General features: G+C 62.9%; 1 protein-coding gene across 1 annotated transcript in view; it reads left to right on the top strand.

Annotated features, from left to right (window-relative positions):
• The first annotated feature begins 1,165 nt into the window (after nt 1-1,165).
• SPEG (striated muscle enriched protein kinase) overlaps nt 1,166-18,322 on the top strand; it is a 37,457-nt gene continuing 20,300 nt past the window's right edge. Inside the window, 5 exon segments of the mRNA XM_030952538.1 lie at nt 1,166-1,574; nt 13,557-13,646; nt 13,907-14,288; nt 15,333-16,861; nt 17,805-17,948. Of these exon segments, the coding sequence (XP_030808398.1) occupies nt 1,166-1,574; nt 13,557-13,646; nt 13,907-14,288; nt 15,333-16,861; nt 17,805-17,948 (2,554 nt within the window).

The following is an 18,322-nucleotide window of genomic DNA, read 5'->3' as shown; positions in this document are numbered from 1 at the left end:
CAGTGGGCTGTGCCAGAGCCGCCGGGGCTGGCCTGCAGCTGGGAAGCACGGTGTCGGGCGGCTGGCCTCCTGCTCACACAGATTTACAGCCCCTGGCGCGGCGGCTGGAGCCAGGTGCCGAGGCTGCCGTGGTTCCAGGAGATGGGGAAGCCCTGCCATGCCCAGGGATGGCCTGGCAGCACCTGGCACAGACCGTGCCTGACTGCTCGCCGTGTGGTAGCTCCCACAGGATGCCCCAAGGCCGAGCAGCTCCAGCAGGCCTGGCAGGAGCCACACTGCCCGGGCCAGAGGCAGGGGCCCGTGAGAGAAACGGAGTCCTGCTGTGTTTGCAGCCTTCCGGGCAGGGAGGATTGTGGTGGTCAGGGATGCTGGGAGCCCCAGCTCTGCTGCCTGCTGGGAACGGAGCTAAGGGGCCCTGAAGGGCTGGCTCCTGCCCCGGGTCTGGCGTTGCAGGAAGCATGACGGTGTCCTTTCCCTCCACATGCCGTCAGGGTCCCTCTCTGCCCCGATCCAATGACACTGCCGGAGAAGGGGAAGCGGGGGAGGAAGGCTGGGTCCCCCCCGAGCCTCTCAGCTAATATGGAAAGGTGCTGGCCCTTTTCTATCTTTGCAAGTGGAGCTGGGCTGCAGGGACGGGGCAGCAGGCGCAGAGAGGGGGAGCCCAGCCAAGGAATGTGACATATCAGAGGCAGCTGCCACTTCAGGAGAGGGGGCAGAGGGAGCGCAGCTCGCCGGGGGCTGCGGGACGGGCCGGGTGAGGGGGGGGACGCCACGGCCCCAGCACGGGGACGGCGCAGCGAGCGGGCAGCACCCGCGGGACTCAGCGGGCCGGCGAGGAGCAGGTGCCGAGGCGCTGGGCGGGCGCGGGGCTGCAGCAGAGCGCGGGGTGTGAGCGCCGCTTGGTGAGGGGCGGCTGGGCGAGCAGGAACCCGAGTCCCAGCCTAAATATAGTCCCTCGCTTGCCCACAGTGCTGCGACCTCTGGGGCTGCAGCCTGTGGGGGGAGGCACCGCACCGGAGGGCATTCGGACTGGGGGGTCGCCACTGCCCCAGCGCCCCAGTCAGGCACCCAGCGCCCCCAGACTGCAGGCAGGGGGAGAGGAAGGGCACAACGTGCGGGTTTGGGGTGACACGGGTGGAGGGTGGTGCTGGGGGAGCTGCAGACCATGCACCGGGCGCAGGGACGCAGCGGCACGGCCAGGGCTGCTGGGGAGCCCCGGGCAGCCCCGCCGAGCCCCGGCATCCCCCCGAAGCGCGCCAAGGTCACAGCGGAGCCGGGGCCGGCCCAGGAGGGCTCAGCTCGCCTGGCAGCGCCGAGCTTTGTGAGGAAACTGAAGAATGCAGCGATCGGCACCGGCTGTGACATCCGGCTGCGAGTGGCGGTGGTGGGCAACCCCCGGCCCAGCCTCCGCTGGTACCGAAACGAGGAGCAGCTGGCCCAGGGTGGGGAGGAGTATGGCACCCTCTGGATCCGGGACAGCAAGAAGGAGGATGCCGGTGTGTACACGTGCGTCGCTGAGAATGAGCAGGGAGAGGCCATGACCAGCGCTGTGCTGGCCATCATTGACATGGAAGGTAAGGGTGACGGGGCCACCAGCACGGCACCAGTGCTGGCACAGACCTCGGCACAGGTTTGCTGAGCGTGGCAGCAGCGTTTGCAGGCTCTTGCTGCAGTGCATGCCCTGGGGCCAGACAGGGCTGCTGGGCTTTGCTGTGCCCACCCTGCTGCCGGCTGGGGTGGCTCTCCAGCCTGGAGCGAGCATGTGGCTGCAGTACCCACTGCCAGGCCAGGCTGGGTGCCAGGACTGGGCACAGAGGTGTTGGGAGCATGTGATGCCAAGCCTGCTCGGGGCAGGAGGAGAGAGAGAGAGAAAAGAGAGAGAAAAGAGAGAGAAAAGAGAGAGAAGAGAGAGAGAGATGGGGATTGAGCTCATGGTACTGGTGGTCAGCACCCTCCACCAGCTGCCCACGGGCAGAACTCCCGTAGGCTCACCATAACAGCTTTACCATTGGAAATGCACTGGGTGAACTGGAACGCCAATGGGGCTAGGAGGCGGAGGAGCCTAATGTGAGAGGTGGGGCTGACAAGTAGGTGGAGCCTGTGGCCCTTCGATGTGCGAGACCGGGTAGTTAATCAGCCAAGGCAAATTAACAAGCATTTGCTCATCCCAGTGGCAGCCCCTCCGCTCATCACCGTCACCCTGGGTGTAGCAGTCAGAGAGGGAGTGCATGGGCACTGCTGCCCTTGCTTCATCCTGCAGGTTTGCGGCTCAGCCCCCTCTGCCTCATCGCCGTGGAGTCATGCAGTCATGGTTATTTATGTTGGAAAAGACCTCTAAGATGATCAATCCAACGCTTAACCCAGCACTGCTAAGCCTACTGTTAAACCATGTCCCTCAGTGCCGCATTTACATGTTTTCCAAATATCCAGTGATGGTGACTCCGCCACTTCCCTGGTCATTCTGTTCCAGTACTTGACAGCCCTTTTGGTGAACAAATTCTTCCTCGTGGAGGATGGATGCCCCCTCCCTAGGACACTGAAGGCCTGTGTGTTGGGGGGTGTGGAGGCGGGTGGCGCTGCTCTGAAGTGAGATGTGCTGTCTGCATGGGACAGCGAGGATGGGAGTGAGGGAAGCAGCACTGAGCCCTGAGGCTCCAGGGAAGGAGCTGCCCTGGGACTCTGCAGCACAGGAGGCACCCCAGAGACGCTGCACTCTGAGCAGGGGGCTGGGTGACTGTGGCAGGTCAGGAGGAGCCTTCACAATGCTGAAGGGGAGCACTGAGCCAGGAGTCTGGAGAAGTGGTGTTTGGAGGATGGAGGAAGGTTATGTGCAGGTCAGGTGGGGTAGCAGGAGGAGCAGAGGAGTGTGCAGCAGGGGTTCTGCCCTGCAGTGAGCCTGTGTGGAGTCACTGTGCATCACACAGTGGTCCCTTGGGGACCGTGCACCTTTGGTGCAGTTGGGTGTGGGGTGAAGTGTGTGCAGAATGGGACACATGCACTGCCCTGGGGAGGGGCAGCCTGTCCTGGGCAGACAGCAGCTGGGTCACCCTGTTTCCATGCTCTGGTGTGCAGCTGCACCTCTCTGTGGCCACACCAGTCCGGGCCCCACTGGTGCTGCCCAGCAGCAGCACAGTCTGATTTCCCCAGGTGCCCGTTCCCGTTGTGCTGACGCACTCTTCTCTGCTCCCAATTCCCAGCAGCCAGCCCTCACCACCGCCTTTCTGGGGCAGCTGAGGGAGGGACTGAGCAGCCAGGATTGCCTAACCTGCAGTGTGAATGTCACCCTGCCTTGGGCACTCCTCCCAGCAGGCTCTTGGCCATGGATGCACCACCATAGAGCAAACAGCCTCCCAAAAAGGCATCCCCGGGCCAGAGACACCTCTGGAGCTGTGCAGCCTCTGGGGCACTGGGTTGAGCGAGGAGCAGGACAGCCCCTGGTGTGGCTTTGTCACTGTGGTGGCACAGAGCTGTCTTTGAGAGTGCCACATCCTGGCAGGGCTGGACAGGTCTCCAGGGATCACGGAAGTTCCACTCATAGCTCTGCCATCCTTGTACTGGGAAGGGACACCCCATCCTTGTTCCCTGGGGCGCTCTGAGCTAGGTCATCAGCCACTTCCAGGGCAAGAGGGATGGGTGCAGGGTCTCCAGGCAGGACAAAGTCTTTCTCTGGACTTGGCATCCCAGGCCCCTGTGTCTGGAGGTATTGGAATGCCCTTGCTCCATCGGCAAGACCAGCTCTTTCTCTGGACTTGGGGTCCTGGTTCTGTGTGTCTGGAGGTCTTGTGGTGTCCTGGCTCCATCTGCCCCTCTCTGGTAGTGGTCTCTGGTGGGCACAGAGCCCCTTTTCTCCCTGGTGCACTGCCAGGCTGAAGATCTCTGTGGGGCCAGCACGGGCACTCCCCAGGGTGGCTCAGATCCCTGCTGGTGGCCTGGGGAGGCTCCATGCTGGTGTCTCTGCACTCAACCTGGGGAGCTCCTCCTGCGCCAGCTCAGCAGTCCCCCTTGCTCACACAAGCCCGATTTAGCTTCTCTAATCTCTTGCCCTGAATCTGTCGCTCCACCCCACTAATGATTTCTCCTGCTCTTCTCCCAGGTTCCCTGAGTGCGTCAGTGCTCACTGAGGGGAGTGGGGAGAGCATGTGTGGGGCTGGCCAGGCTGGTGCAAGTGCTACAGGGACACACTGTCCCCACTGTCCCACGCTGTCCCCCCATGCCCCACTGCACTGCCCTGTCCTGCTGCAGGCTCTCCCTAGTGCCCCAGCTCCACAGGTGCAGGCAGAGTGCATTGACCCTTCTCACACCAGCACCAGGCCCCTCCAGGGGCTGCCCAGGTTCACTCAGGGAGCCTCCAGATCCTTCCAGACAGCCCTGGCCCCTACCAATGCTCCATTGCTGCTGGACTTGCTAAAGCCTTTATCACCTCTCAGCTGCATCTCCTGAATTTTTTCCCTGCAAACTGGATTAAATCACCTCTAAAGAACCCGAGCTAATCTCCTTTTAGAGCCCAGCCCTCGTTCACTGTGCCAGCACTGCCTGATCCTCCCCACCCAGGCTGCCTCTCATTTCAAGGTTGGATGTGTCCATCTTGGGTTCCCAGTGCAGGGCTTTGCTCCATTTGCCTCCACCTGCACTCAGCAATCAAACTGTCTTGGAGGCTTCCCTCTGTCCAGGAAACAGCCTGAACCTGCCTGGATTTAGGGCAGGAAAGGGGGCAGAGGCTTCCTGTGTGTGATGGCCCCGCACAAACCCTTCCTGTGCGAGGAGTTACAGTGGGGGGAAGTTGGCATAATTTTTCAGCTGATGGTGCATGGCAGTGGCAATGGAGCCCACTGGGGACGGCTGTGCTGACAGTGTCCCTGGTGGCTCAGCATCTCTGGCCATTTATCTCAGTGCCTAATTTTAGTCCCACAGTTTGCAGCGCCGTGCCTGTGTTTAATGCCAGCTGCCCCAGAGTGGCTCCCACCTCTGCCCCCATCCACCTGGGCAGGGGTCTGGTGCGGTGCCCACGTGTGCCAGATTCCCGTCCCCGGGTCTGTCAGAGCGTCTGCCCCCGGTGGTGAGCGGGGTGCTGGGTGCAGCTGTCCAGTCAGTCACCTCCACCCCTGCCCTCTCGCCTGCTGCTGGAGGGTTATTTTTGCTGAGGAATGTGCCATCCCCTCGGATTCTGGCAGCCTGCAGGGCTTGTGTTACAGGCAAGAGGCCGAAACCCAGGCCTGCAGTCGGGTAAATATAGAACCAATATTCGCGACTGCAGGAGGGGACAGCAGCCTCTTCCTCCTTCCAGGGCTGCCATCACTCCCATTGCCCTTCCTGCCTCCTGACACCAGGTTGCTGGAAGGGGCTGGTTGCTTCCACCCTGCTGCCTGCACTTTTGCCTGCTTTCCCCCACAGCATGCAGCCCCTCTCCCAGCTGGGGGGTATGCCAGAGGCTGGCAGGCCAGGGATGGAATGCCTTGTGCCATCCCGCTCTGTGTCCAGACACCCAGAGCCAAGGTCACATTGCTGCTTTGCATCCCTGCGTTCTCTGCCTGCAGTGAGCGCTGTGTGCTCAGGCATCCTTCTTGTGGCAGCAAAGGGAGGCAAAGCTGGAGAGGGCACCGGGATGTCCCAGCTCCTTGGAGAGGGGGGACAGCGCAGCACTGCTCCTCCACAGGCTCACAGGGATTCTGTGGCACTGCCCTGCCGGGTGACAAGGGACATTCCACTGCTGTATTTATTTTCCCTGGGGACAGAAATACGGAAGGTGCCCACCTACCCAGGCTCCAAGCACATCCCCACCTCCTGCAGACCATCCCCAACAGCTCCAGGAGGTGCAAACGCATGAAAGATTCATGGCCAGACCTCCTCCTACTCGCGACGCTGCATGCACACACCGCCATCAATTATTCAAGCACTGAGACAAGGGGCTGCTGCCTGGGACCAGGGCAGGGGGCTGGTGCCAGGCCAGAGCTGTGGGACTGGTCAGGACCTGTGCAGGGCAGTCGGGAGGCCAGCAAGGTGTGGAGGCTGTGGTTCCTGGAACGGTGGGATTAATGCTGCAGTTTGAGCGAGTGTTTGCTGCCTGCTTTGCCTGGGGCTGATGTGTGTCCAGCAGGCAAAGATGGAGCTGGGTGGCAGTGGGGCCATCTGCTCCAGGTCTGCTTCTTGTCCATGCCACACTGCGCTGGCTGCCATTCTCTGTCCTGGGTCCCTGACCTGCAGAGGAGCAGGGCATTGTCAGGGCTGCCTCTGGGCTGGGGCAGGGCAGAAGGGCAGCCCTAGCTGCAGGTGACCATCACCTCCCGTGGGACACCTTCTGCAGTGACTTTTGGTGCCTGCAATAGGCACAGCCTCTTGGAGGTGATCCAGCTATTCCCAGAGGTTTGGCATCTCTAGGACAGCCCAGAGTCGCTCCTGAAGCCTTTGCTGAGGGATGGCCACAGAGTCACAGTTGCTGGAAAGAGCTGTGTGCCCTGCCAGCCAGGAGCTGTGACCAATGGGCAGCAGATGTAGGATAGGTGGAGGATATACAAGTGACTGTGTTTTGGCTGGAAAAAGGGGGTCCTCCTGGGGCCAGACCTAGGGTGTCCTTGTAGGTGCTTTGGTGACAGCACCCTCGCCCTGGCACCACTGTGTGACACATCCAAGCCTTGGTGCTTCTTCCCAGCATCCCTGATGAGTATTTTATTCCCACTTGAGTGTGACAAGAATGCACAGGCTATGTGTCTGCAGCAGGACCACAGGCATGCACAGATAGGGTGAGAGTACCTGGCAGGATAGCCCTGGGTGCAGGTGCCCTGACACACACGAGCCCCACAGCTCAGCTCTTTACCTAGCTCTGCCTCAAGGGTACCCATTTGTGTCCCCAGCCAGGGCTGGTGGGGGGCAGCAGAGACCTCTGTCTCTGACAGGAGATTCCCTTAATGCCAGCTGTAGCATTTGTAGGACTTGTCTGACGTGCAGGGTCTCCACGGAAACCCCGCAGCATCACTCGGATTGTGGGACTGACAGAAATGTTGTATAAACAGCTCCTTTTGTACTGGGTAATTTGCAACTTATTATGGAGCCATGAAAAGCCTCACGTTTGGAGTCATGAGCTGGGAGGGGAAGCAGAGAAAAGCTCCCAGAGCTGCCAGGCACCATGGGGAGCGTGATGCCTGTGAGCAGCTCCTCGTGGAGCAGCTGGCTCCCCAGGGGACAGGTGAGCAGCGTGGGGACACGCACTGGGTGGGGAGGCCTCCAGCAGCGTCCCCATGGATGCTCTGCAGTGGGAAGGGGCAGCTCAAACAGAGGTGAGGCAAGGACCTTGGCAGCCTCTCCAAGGGCCTGGAAAGGGGGCTGGTGAATGCTGCAGGGCTTGGTGAGTTGATGAGGCAAGGTATCGAGCTATGAGGCACCAAGAGCTGTGAGGGGCTTGGCATGCAAGACAGGATCTGCTGGGACTGTGAGGCTGGGACTGCCCCTCTGGCTTATTTGTAGCATCACCTAGAAAACTGGGACAGGCAGCAGGGCTCAGGATGGTCAGCTGGGGAAGGTGTGCCAGGGTTGTGCCAGGGTCGTGCCAGCACCCAAGGAGCACTTACAGGTTCTAATGTCCCTGGCCAGCCTCCGTGGGGACTGCCACCCACAGCTTCTGCCCACATCCCAGGAGCCCCATCACAGCTGGGTCCTGGCACAGAGTCCTGCTCTGAGCTGTGCTGTGGGTCCTCACCCCAGCAGGAAGGGAGGTCTCATGTGTGTCATGCCACGTGGACAGGGACAGCAGCCTACCTTCCCAGCTGCAGCTTGTCTCCCCTTCAGCCGCAAAGCAGCGATGCTACAACAGGGCTGAGCAGCCCAGCCCTGCACACCCATGTGGGTCCTGAGCCACCTGGGGGGCAGGGTGCAAGGTTTCTCTTGGCAGCAGCACTGAGACTGGAGGCTGTGGGTTTGCCAGGGGGATTGATGTGAAGCACTGTGCCCATATTAGCTCCTGTCCATGTACAGTTGTGCTGTGACCCACACCCATGTCTTGGCAAGGGGATCCTTCTGCATTACTGATGCCTGGGGGATGTGGGGCACTGAGCAGAGGCTGGCAGAGTGGTGGTGAGCCTGTATCCTGGCTGGGCAGTGCCATGGCACACTGCAAACCTGCTGCTGGGTGCAGGCTTGTGGCAGCTGTGGCACTGAGTCTGCCCTGTTTGAGAGCACTTTGGGGACAGCACACAGGGTGCTGCTGTGCTGTGTTGGTTCCATCCCAGTTGGTCTGCATGCGGGGGCTGTAGTGGGGGAGCTGTGTCCTGAGAGAGGAGTGCAACCCCTATCCTGGGCAGTGGGGCAGGATGGACAGGTGACAGGGGACAGTGGTACAGCTGCACCGCCTGGCAGGGGGCTCGGACCCCTGCCTGCCGTGCAGACAAAACCAGAGGTGGAGAAACCACGTACCCGCCTCAGACACGCCCCCTCCCTCCCCTACGACGGTGGCCCTCGCCCCCCACCACCTGTGCCCTGCCTGTCCCCCACCGCTGTCACTGTGTGCCAGGGCTGGCGGGGAGGCGGAGGCGGAGGCAGGCGGGGGAAGGATGGAGGGAGGAGCACTCCAGTGATGCTTCATGCTCACAGCTCCAGCCCTCCCGAGAGCCCAACCTGGCGAGCCCCTTCCTCTCCCTCCGCCGCTCCCGGCTGCCGGCGGTGAAGGATGCTCGGAGCATCGCTTGCTGCCGCGGCGTGCTGACAGCGGGGACCCCGCCGGGAGCGGGCTGCCGTCCTGCCGGGCCTGAGTCCGTGTCACCGGGCCGGCAGGGCTCTGCAGAAGCATGAAGAAGATCTGGGTGAAGAAGCGTTTCCAGGTAAGGGCTCCAGGCTGCCGTGCGGGCGGGTGCCGGGAGAAGGGGGCAGCGCCGAGAGCGGCTGGGGATGGGAATGGATGCTGATGGAGACGGGAATTGGGATGCGAAAAAGGACGGGAATGGGAGTGTCCCTCCAGCCCTTCCGCTGCCCCCCGGGGCTCCCCAGGGCTTTGCACAGCGCCAGCTTCAGCCCCGCTTGCAGAGCTGCCGGCTGCTTGCCTGCCTCGCCGGCCCGGGCAGGAGGGGCAGAGGGCAGGGGCTCAGCGCCTGCCGGGCCAACACCCGGGCCAGGCGCCCGCCGGGGCTCTCCGCACGCCCCTCTGCTCCCTCTGTGCCCTCTGGAGCAAATGGAGGCTGCTGCATGGCTCGCCAGCCCCGCCGGCGGTGGTCACGGAGCCGAGAGGAGGCTTTGCATGCGTCATCCCCTCCGCGTCAGGAGCATGCCTGGCACAGGCACGGCTCCTTCGCGGGCCCGCCGCTCGCTCCGCTGCCGAGCAAGCAACAAGGACGTCACTTGGCCTCCGCGGGGCGTGGAGGATGGGGAGCACACTTCCAGGAAGCCCCCCGCCCCCAATTCCCCGGGGCACGCCAGCCCGATGCGGACGCACAGCATCTCCACTGTCACTCTGCCTGGTGGCCCAGAGGGGACTGGGAAGGGGCTGACACGCGCCGCACCTTCCTAGGGGTGGGAGATGCACGATGGGACACGGGTCCCCAGGGAGAGCAGGTGCTGAGGGTCCCTCTGGGGCAGAGTGGTTTGCACAGTCTGGCTGCTCCTTCTGCATTTGGGGGCAGCAAGTCCAGGGGCTTGCCCGTGTGGCAGGGCAGGGTCCTGCAGCGCTGGCTGAGCACGGGAGGAGTATCAGAACAGCCACAGCTCTGTCTCTCTGCACCAGACAAGTTACTCACTGCCTCCCCACCTCATCCCTGCTCCCTGTCTGCCTGTCTCACACAATAGGCAGCAGTGCCATGTGGTGCTGGGTTCCACGTGCTAGGTGATGGCAAACTCCACGGTCCCAGGAGATCCTCGACTCCCTGTAGGCCCCATGGCCATGGTGAGGGATGCCCCATGCCTGGGCCAGCACAGGACTCCAGCCTGGGCAGGTGGATCCATGCCTGGCACAGGGGAAGGAAACACCTCCGGGTCTCACCCAGCTGCCTCGTAGTGCAGGGCCGAAGCTGGGCGTGGATCCCAGCCAGCTCTTCTCTCTGCTCCAGGCTGGGTGGCACAGAGTGTGCTCCTGGGGCTCCTCCACCCCTTTTCCCAACATGCAAATGAAATCCCAAGCAGGAGGATTACCCCCACTCCCTGTCTGTCCCCTTCGTGCAGACTCTGATCCCACACCAAGCCCTGAGCTGCTCCTGCCCCCTTTCTATCTCCTGGCCTGGGGCTGATCCTGCATCACCCAGCCCTTGCTCCCTAGTGGGCTGCAGGTGGATGCTGTGCTTGAGGTGGGTCCAGTCTGTGGGGTGCCCTGATCCTGCAAGGTGCCCTGATCCCTCAGGGTGCCCTGATCCTGTAGGGACCTGTTGAGAGGTGAAGGGGAGGGGGCTCAGCCCCTCTGTAGCTCTGGGCAATGCAGCCCAGCTCTCTGGGTACACTCACCATATTTGATGGGGAGCCGATGGCGCCCGTCCCTGGGGAAGCCACAGGAGTACCCGATAATGGCACTCAATTGCATTTTCATTTTTTAATGGGGGAATTATCCGCCGATGGTGCAGTTAATCACTCATCTTTCCCTGGCCTGGAAGATGGGCAGCCAGCCAGAACCAGCAGAGTCAGCCGAGAAGGGGAGGTGAAGCCTGGCTCAGCCTGAATACAAATGTGTCTCGTGCAGCCGCTGCCCTCTGGCCAGCGCTGCATGCAGGCAGGGGGTTGGTGGGAACCCGAGTGCTGCCCATGTGCAGGGTCTGCCACAGCAGCGGCAGCAGCTTTGGGGATTGTGAAATGAGCCTGCTGCCCTTCAAGGGCAACTAGCTGCTTGCCATGCTTGGCTGTCCATCCCTGGTGGCTGGCTGTCCCTGGGGTCTGGCTGTCCCTGACCTGCTTTGGGGCTGGAGGGATGGTGGGGCAGGAGGGGCTGGTGGAGCAAAGGGCTTTGAGACAGTCGGGTGTCCAGCCCTGGGCTCCCCACTGCCAAGACAGGGCATGGGCCATCAGTGTCCTGGGGAGACCCTGTCACCCAGACTGACTGGGAAGGATGCTCAGTCCTGGCAGCCCAACCCTGCCTGTCTGCACTCCACATTCCCACTCCTGCCTGCCTTGGAGATCACCCCGTCCCTCTGCTTTCCTGGGATATGGCGTCAGTGCACACTGGGTCTGGCAGACAGGCTGCCCTCAGCTGGTCCCTTCCCAGGCACGCAGGTGCCCAGGCCTGGGCTGCAGCACAGAGGGCAGCCAAGTTGGCAGGGAGCTCCTGGTGCTTCCAGCCCGTGCTCGGTTCCCACCTGCCCGCGCAGGCGGCATGGGCGAGCACAGCCCCTGTGCCTCCAGCCCTGCACCGACAGGCTGGTGCCCTGCTGCCAGGCAGCCTCTCTTCAACTGGCACGGCCTTGGCAGGGGAAGAAGGATGCTGTCCCGTGCTGGGACAGTGGCCATGGCGGAGTCTGGGCCAGTGCCTGGAAGACATTTTGCTGGCCAAATCCCCATGCTGGCTGGGTGGCTTTGAAGGGGCTGCAGAGCGCTTGGGCAGCAGCCCAGGCAAAGACTTCGGTGCAGGCTATGCCAGCTGCAGGCAGCAATTCTGGGGCATCTGGGGTGCCCCACTGTCACTCTCGGGCTTGGGCTGGAGCACAGGGCTGGGGTGCACAGTGGCATCACCGAGGGCACCCCGTGTGCGGCGCGTGTGCGCTCAGGTGTGTGAGCGTGCGTGGCTGGGCATGCGCCGCACGTGCCCACCTACAGCCATCCATCTCTGTGTGTGCGCGGGGGCGTGTGCTGTGGGGCCCGTGGGTGTGCAGCGGGGGTGCATGTGAGCGCTGCCAGGTGTGCCCTGCCTGTGGGAGGCCGTGAGTGGGGTGACATTTGTCGTGCCAGAGTGCGTGTGAGAGGTTGTGGGTGTGAGCGGTGCTGCGTGTGCTGGGATGGGGGCTGCGTGTGCGTGTGTGTGTGCGAGTGCGAGGTGTGGTGTGGCAGCAGTGTGAGTGCATGGCAGGTACCTATCACCATGCCACGGGTAATGCTCTGTTCTCTTTTCCTTTGCAGAAGACCGGCCACTCGCGGCGCTTCGGGCGCTTCACGCATGGTGCGTTGAGTTACCAGGACCCGACTGCCCCCGCTGCCCCCAGTGTGCCAGGATGGGGCCCACCGCCATGCTGCAAGCAGAGGCTGGGCAGGGCTGGATTGCATCTTGCCAGCCACAAAATAGGGTCCCAGTCAGGCAGGAGCTCACAGTGTCCCCCATGCAGCTGGTCTGCTCCTGGCCCTGCAGCTCTACTTGCTCAGGCGTTGCCGGACTGTTGCGGCAAGGATTGGGAATCTGATGCACTAGCAGTGCATGAAGCAGTTGGTCGTGTGCTGGGCTGCAGAGGGGTGGCTTGGAGTGGGGGGAAGCAGTGTGGCTCCCCACACACCTTGAGAGTGCAATGGAGAGGAGCAGTGGTGGGGCTGGGGACATGTTTCTCACCACAGGGGCTGTTGCTGCAGCTTGGGAGGACTTAGGCAGCAGCAAGGAGGAAAGAGAGTTCTTCCCTGGAAGCATGGCACTATTTTTCCTGGAATGGGACATTAGGGTGATACTGAAATGGCCTTGCCACATCCTGCCCGGTGGGGGGCAGCTCTTAGTGATGCCCTGCCCTGAGAAATTTGGCTTTATCAACTGCAGTTGTGCTGTGGAGCACAGCTGTGTTGTACAGCACTTGCACTGGTGGGGCAGGGGGTGGATTTGTACATGCCAGGGGGAGGCTGCGTGCACATGGACACGTGTCCGTGTGCTCCAGCACCCCCAGGAGTGCCCAGCTGGGGCACAGACTGGGAGGGTCCAGCTGCAGGCCGAGATGCCCTGCAGGCACAGAGGGATGGATGTGTGGATACTGCAGCGGTGAGGCCAGCAGCTCCAGGGATAGGGGGTGGCTGTCCTGCTGGGCAGGATGTGGCTGTGGCACGGGGAGGGAATGGTGCTGTGCACTCACAGGTGGGACGGTGTGTGAGGAGAGGGTCTGTGTGCCGCGCTGGAGTGCTGTGCAGTGGCTGTGGTGCAGAGTGGAGACATGGTGGGGAAGTGCTGGGGACAAGGGCCCCCGGCTGCCCCCGCGTCTCCGCAGGCCGGGCCGATAACCGGGTGTTGATGTCTCTCTCTCTCTTGCTGCCCCTATGGAAGCGAAGTTTTCCGCTCCTGCAGGAAACAAAGCTACGGTAGGAAGACGCCTTTCCAATGCCATCACTGTCTCCATAGTGGACCCTGTGCCCCAGCCTGCCACCCTGCTCTGTCACTTCTACTGTCCCCTTGCTCTGCTTTTTTGTCCCCGTGCCACCTCTGCCAGCTGTGTTCCCACTGCTGGCACTGCCTCCCTTTCTCCCGTCATCTAACACTGTTCCTGCCTGCCCTTGCCCTGCTGGGCTTTCCCACTCCTAGTCCTGCCTTTCCCTCCTGGCAGCTTGTCCCTGCAGGTCACAGTCATGCCTCCTGCCCTGGAGCTGCCTGGGCACTGCTGTTGTGCTCCTGGAGCCAATGGGTCTGCAACAGGCAGTACCAGTGCGGTTTGCTGTCTGTCTGTACCCTCACTCCCTACTCTCCCCTCCCACCCCAGACTCGGAGACAGGTGAGGATGAATCCGGCGACCCCCAGGTGACACAGCGCAGTGATCTCCAGGATGACACGGCCTTCAGCACCCCCACGGGTGAGCAGGGACACCTGGCTGGCACTGAGCCCTGACACTGGCTGCTGGCCATGACTCCCCACAAGGCCTCTGCTGGCCAGGCTTTGGGGGTGTCCATGGAGAGGGAGCTGTGATCCACCCATACAAAGCGGGGAGGGCTTGAGGCAGCAGGGTGCTGCTCAGGACCCTGTGGGACACCCCACAGTGGTTCAGCCCTCTCTGAGCAGGATGCTGAGCTTGTCCCACAGGCACCCATTCTTGGCTCATCCCTCTTCTCTCAGGTGGGTCTGACACCCTCGTGGACGCCTCCATGAACACAACGCCGACCTCGGTGCTGGCCCTGTCCCAGGCAGAGGAGCGCTCCAGCTGGTCAGGCAGCCAGCAGACCGTGGTGGAGAAGGAGACGGATGCCAGCCTCTCTGCACGGGGACCCTACCTCCGTCCCGCTGCCTGGCCGCAGCCGCAGGGAACCCCAAGGCAAGCAAACACGCCGGCCCCGCGTGGCGCCGAGGTCCGGCACCTGGGCGTGGAGCCGCTGGTGCGGGCATCACGGGCTAATCTGGTGGGCACGAGCTGGGGGTCAGAGGATAGCCTGTCGGTGGCCAGCGACCCCTACGGCAGCGCCTTCAGCCTGTACCGAGGACGGGCGCTCTCGCTCCACGTGTAAGTAGCCAGGGGGAGCGCACGGAGGGGACATCGCGCTGGGGCCATCTCCTTCCAACCCCTGCGGCCATCTCCTTCCTTCCACCTGGGCTTTCTTTGCCTTCACCTTCCCCGATGAGGAGTGGGGACTCTGAGCAGTAGGCAGCCTGTTCTTGGTGAGAAGGTGGGAGCAACGCAGCCTGGGGGTGATGTAGAGTGGGGTCCCTTTCTGCTGTGGCCAGGTTGAGGCTGGGTGTATCGCCCGTGCCACTGCTTGAGCTGCAGTACCCCACCTGCAGATTGTACCACTGGCATTTTCCTCTTCCACCCCACCATGGTGGGGTGCAGCCCACAGTGTGGGGACCTGGAGGTGCACAGTAGCCTGGGACACACACAGGCAAGTGTCTGCCCATGGTGCAGGGGTGCTGCCTCCCCAGATCCTGCTGATGTGCTCAGAGCCCCCGTCCCTCCCTACTGCCTTTGGTTCCCATACCTGCAAGCCTGCTCCTTTGACCTCCATCTTGCTCTTTTTTTTTGTTTAAGGCTGCTTCTTCCACCAGAACCTCATCTCCACCTTATGATTTCCACTCTGCGCTTGCTGAGCCCCTCTGGGGGCAGTGGGATAGGAAGATGTGCCCACAGCAGCATGTGCACAGGCAGGGCTTGCAGCCTTGGGGGCCCCTTCTGGCCAGGCTGCACTGCCTCAGCACACCAGGACACCCCAGCAAACTGGGGCACACCCCCATCCCCTGGTCCTGTCTGCATGGTGGCCCTGGGGAGGGGACTGACTGGGTAACCCAGCATCACCCTGCAGCTCCATATGAGTACCCCTGGGCAAGGGGTCCCAGCAGCCCAGGACTCTCACAAAACCCAGCCAGCTCCCAGTGGTCTGGAGGTGACCAGATGCCGTTGCTGGGACCCCTTGAGTCTCCCCAGGCTGCCCTGACTGTTTGACCCTTTTGCCATGCCCCACTGGGCACTGTGGTGCAAGCTGGAAGCTGGGATGCAGCCAAGCAGGTAGAAGGGTGGTCTCTAAGCCATGCTCCTCTGTCTCTGCCCTTGCAGCAGCATCCCCCAGGGAGGCTACCGGAGAGATGACCTCCACAGAGCCCCTGTCTCTCCAAAGCCTGGTGCAGAGGCCCCAAGATCCCCCGCTGCTCTGCCACTGACTGCCAAGCCACCCATCGTCCGCTCGCCATCTCCTCGCGCTGGCACATGTCTGCAGCCGCCCGCTGTTGCCGCATCCCAGGCCGCTGCCCGTGGCCCTGGCGTCCCCTCCTTCACACCCGTGACCCCCCGCAAGAAGTCCTCGGTGCCGGTAGAGTACCAGGACATCGTTCCTGAGGAGTACGAGGAGAAGATCAAGAAGCCCAAGTCCTCTGGGTACTCACAGGGAAGCACACAGGACTCCCGCCCGCAGACACCCATGAGCGACGCCTCCGGCCGCATCTCCGTCCGGGCATCGCCCAAGCTGGTGCGTGCTGGCTCCAGGATCTTTGAACGGCTGCAGTACTTTGAGGAGCGGCAGAGGAGCCTGGAGCAGGACAGTCCCTTTCCCGCGCGCCCCAACCTGCCGCTGCGCAAGACGCGCTCCTTGGAGCAGCCCGGCAGCGGCCCGCGCCGCGCCAGCACTCCGGGCGGCTCGCGGGAGGACCTGCGGGAGGGCGGCCGCTGGGAGCCGGGCAGCACGGCCGCGGGCCGGCGCCTGGCCTTCCGGCAGAAAGCCGCCTCCTTCGACGAGAGGGGCAAGTTCGCCAACCGCGTCTACGCCATCGAGCACAAGTTTGCGGAGGAGCTGAGCCGCATCAAGCGGACGGTCTCCAAGCAGCAGCTGCGGCGCTCCCAGGAGCTCTGCAAAGCCGGGCCGCCCCCGGCACCCTCACCCGCAGCGGCCAGCGAGCCCCCCGCACCCCGTGCCCCCCGCACCCCCCGCACCTCTTCCTCTCAGGGCGCCGGCGGACGCAAGGCACTGCCGCCCAAGAGCTGCCCGCCGGCAGAGAGCACACACGTCATCCAGCACCTGGCACTTTCCAGCGTGGCCTTGGTGGGACCTGATGGGGAGCCGCTGCCAGGGGGGCAGCGCGGGAAGAGAGCCCCGGTGGGGGGGGGTGGGGCGGCTGGACAGCCCAGCTCAGTGGAGGATGCGGGTGCCAGGAAGGGCCTGCAGCAAGAAGGCGTTGGGGAAGTGAAGAAGAAGGAGCAGTGGCCGTTGGCACAAGCCAGCCCTCACGGAAGGGTGGCCCTCTCGCAGGCGGGCCCCGCCGAAGGCAGTCTGTACCCCGATGGAGGCCCTGCCCGTGGCCCTGGGGCACTGAACGAGGCTCTGGCTGCCCGGCTGGCCGTGCCCCACGGACTGTACCGGCGGCCAGAGACGCCCACAGAAGTGCGGTTCCTGCCTTGGGCAAAGCCGGGGATGGAGCAGGAAGCTCGTCTGGAACGAAGCTGGGCAGGACAGCACGGTGTGGGCAGGGAGGTGGAGAGAAGGCAGACGAAAGTGTCAGAGAAGAAAGAGAGTGGCCGGATGGCTCAAGAAGGCAGGAGCACACGGAGCAAGGGGAAGGGACGCCGAGCCAGGCCCACCTCTCCAGAGCTAGGTATGGGCATGGCTTTCTGCCCTCCTGCAGGCACAGAGCTGGCCTGGCCAGCCCCTGGGTGGGTTGGGGGACCTCCATCCTGCCCCTGAGGTGTGGTGAGCCCAGGGGTGGAGGGACGAGACTCTGGAGGCTGGGGTAGTTGGCACCAAGCAGTGTCATAAGACAGACCAGCCTGGCTGCCAGTTTGCTGGGCCTTGACGTTACAACGCTTGCTATCTTCTCCATACCCCTTGTTTGGCACAGGAAAGATACAGCACGCTGAATTGTGGTCTAGGGCACAGGGGACCCACTGCAACTCGTCCTGTATGGGCCACGCTCAGTGGTCCAGGCAGGGCATGCAGCCCAAGCTTCCCCAGGGGAAGGTGGCTTGGCTGGGCGAGAGGTGTCCTGCCCACCCCAGCCTGCAGCAGTTAGATCAGACTATACCTGGGCTGGCAGCTTTTAGGCTCTACTCTAGCCAGAGAAGTGTCAGGCCCACATGTCTGAGGCTCCTGGCACAGCCCCAGGACTTTTGTCTGTGTGCTGGGGCCATGAGAGGGGAGGGAGCTGGGAGGTGCTTGCTGATGTATTGGGGTGCAGCAGCCACCATCCCATAAGGGATTGGGGGAAGTTCAGGGCAGGGGGTGCAGCAGCTAAATGACCCTCCTTCTTCCACACCCCACTGTCACCTCATTTCTTTTGCCCTATGGGGGATGTACAAAAAGCTGTACGCTTCCTGCCCCTTCCCGGTCCCCTGTCTTGTCCCCACTGCCTGCTTTGTGCCATGGTGGATCCTGATGCATCCATTCCATCCACTGCATGGCCCAAGAACCTGCTAACGCCCCAGAGAGGGTTGAGCAGTGGGTTGGGAGACCCATGCTCTGCCTGCATGCAGCCCCGCATGGCACAGCACCCACCCACTTCACCCTGCTGACAGCCACGGGGCCCGTCTCTCCCTGTGCAGAGTCCTCAGACGACTCCTATGTCTCAGCGGGTGAAGACCCCCTGGAAGCCCCCATCTTTGAGATCCCCATCCAGGACATGGCCGTTGTCGTGGGGGCAGAGGTGCTGCTCAAGTGCATTGTCACGGCCAACCCCCAGCCAGAAGGTGAGCTGCCCTGGAGCGGGGTGTCAGGGGCACGGGCGTGGCAGAGGGACTCTCTGCATGTCCATGTCCCACCTGTGAGGCGTGAGTGGGACACCCGGGCTGAGCTGGGTATCTCAGGGCAGGTGATGTGCCCATCCTGGGAGCACTCCTTCTGCCCTTCCTCCCCTCAGACAGGAGTGAAGTGCTTGGGCACCGCCTGCCAGGACAGAGGGCAGAGGACAGGGTGCCTGCTGTCCCCCAGTGCTGGGCAGGGCTGTTGGGAAAGTGGGAGAAGGGCTGCTGAGCGCTGCGCGGGCAGGGACGGTGATGCAACCTGATCTAGTGGGTGGCGCCCCTGCCCATGCCGGGGGGGGGGGGGAAAGGGGGTCGTGTTG

This window comes from Camarhynchus parvulus, chromosome 7 (genome assembly GCF_901933205.1).
Source record: "Camarhynchus parvulus chromosome 7, STF_HiC, whole genome shotgun sequence".
NCBI classification, from domain to species: domain Eukaryota; kingdom Metazoa; phylum Chordata; class Aves; order Passeriformes; family Thraupidae; genus Camarhynchus; species Camarhynchus parvulus.
This window is presented reverse-complemented; position numbering and strand designations above follow the sequence as displayed.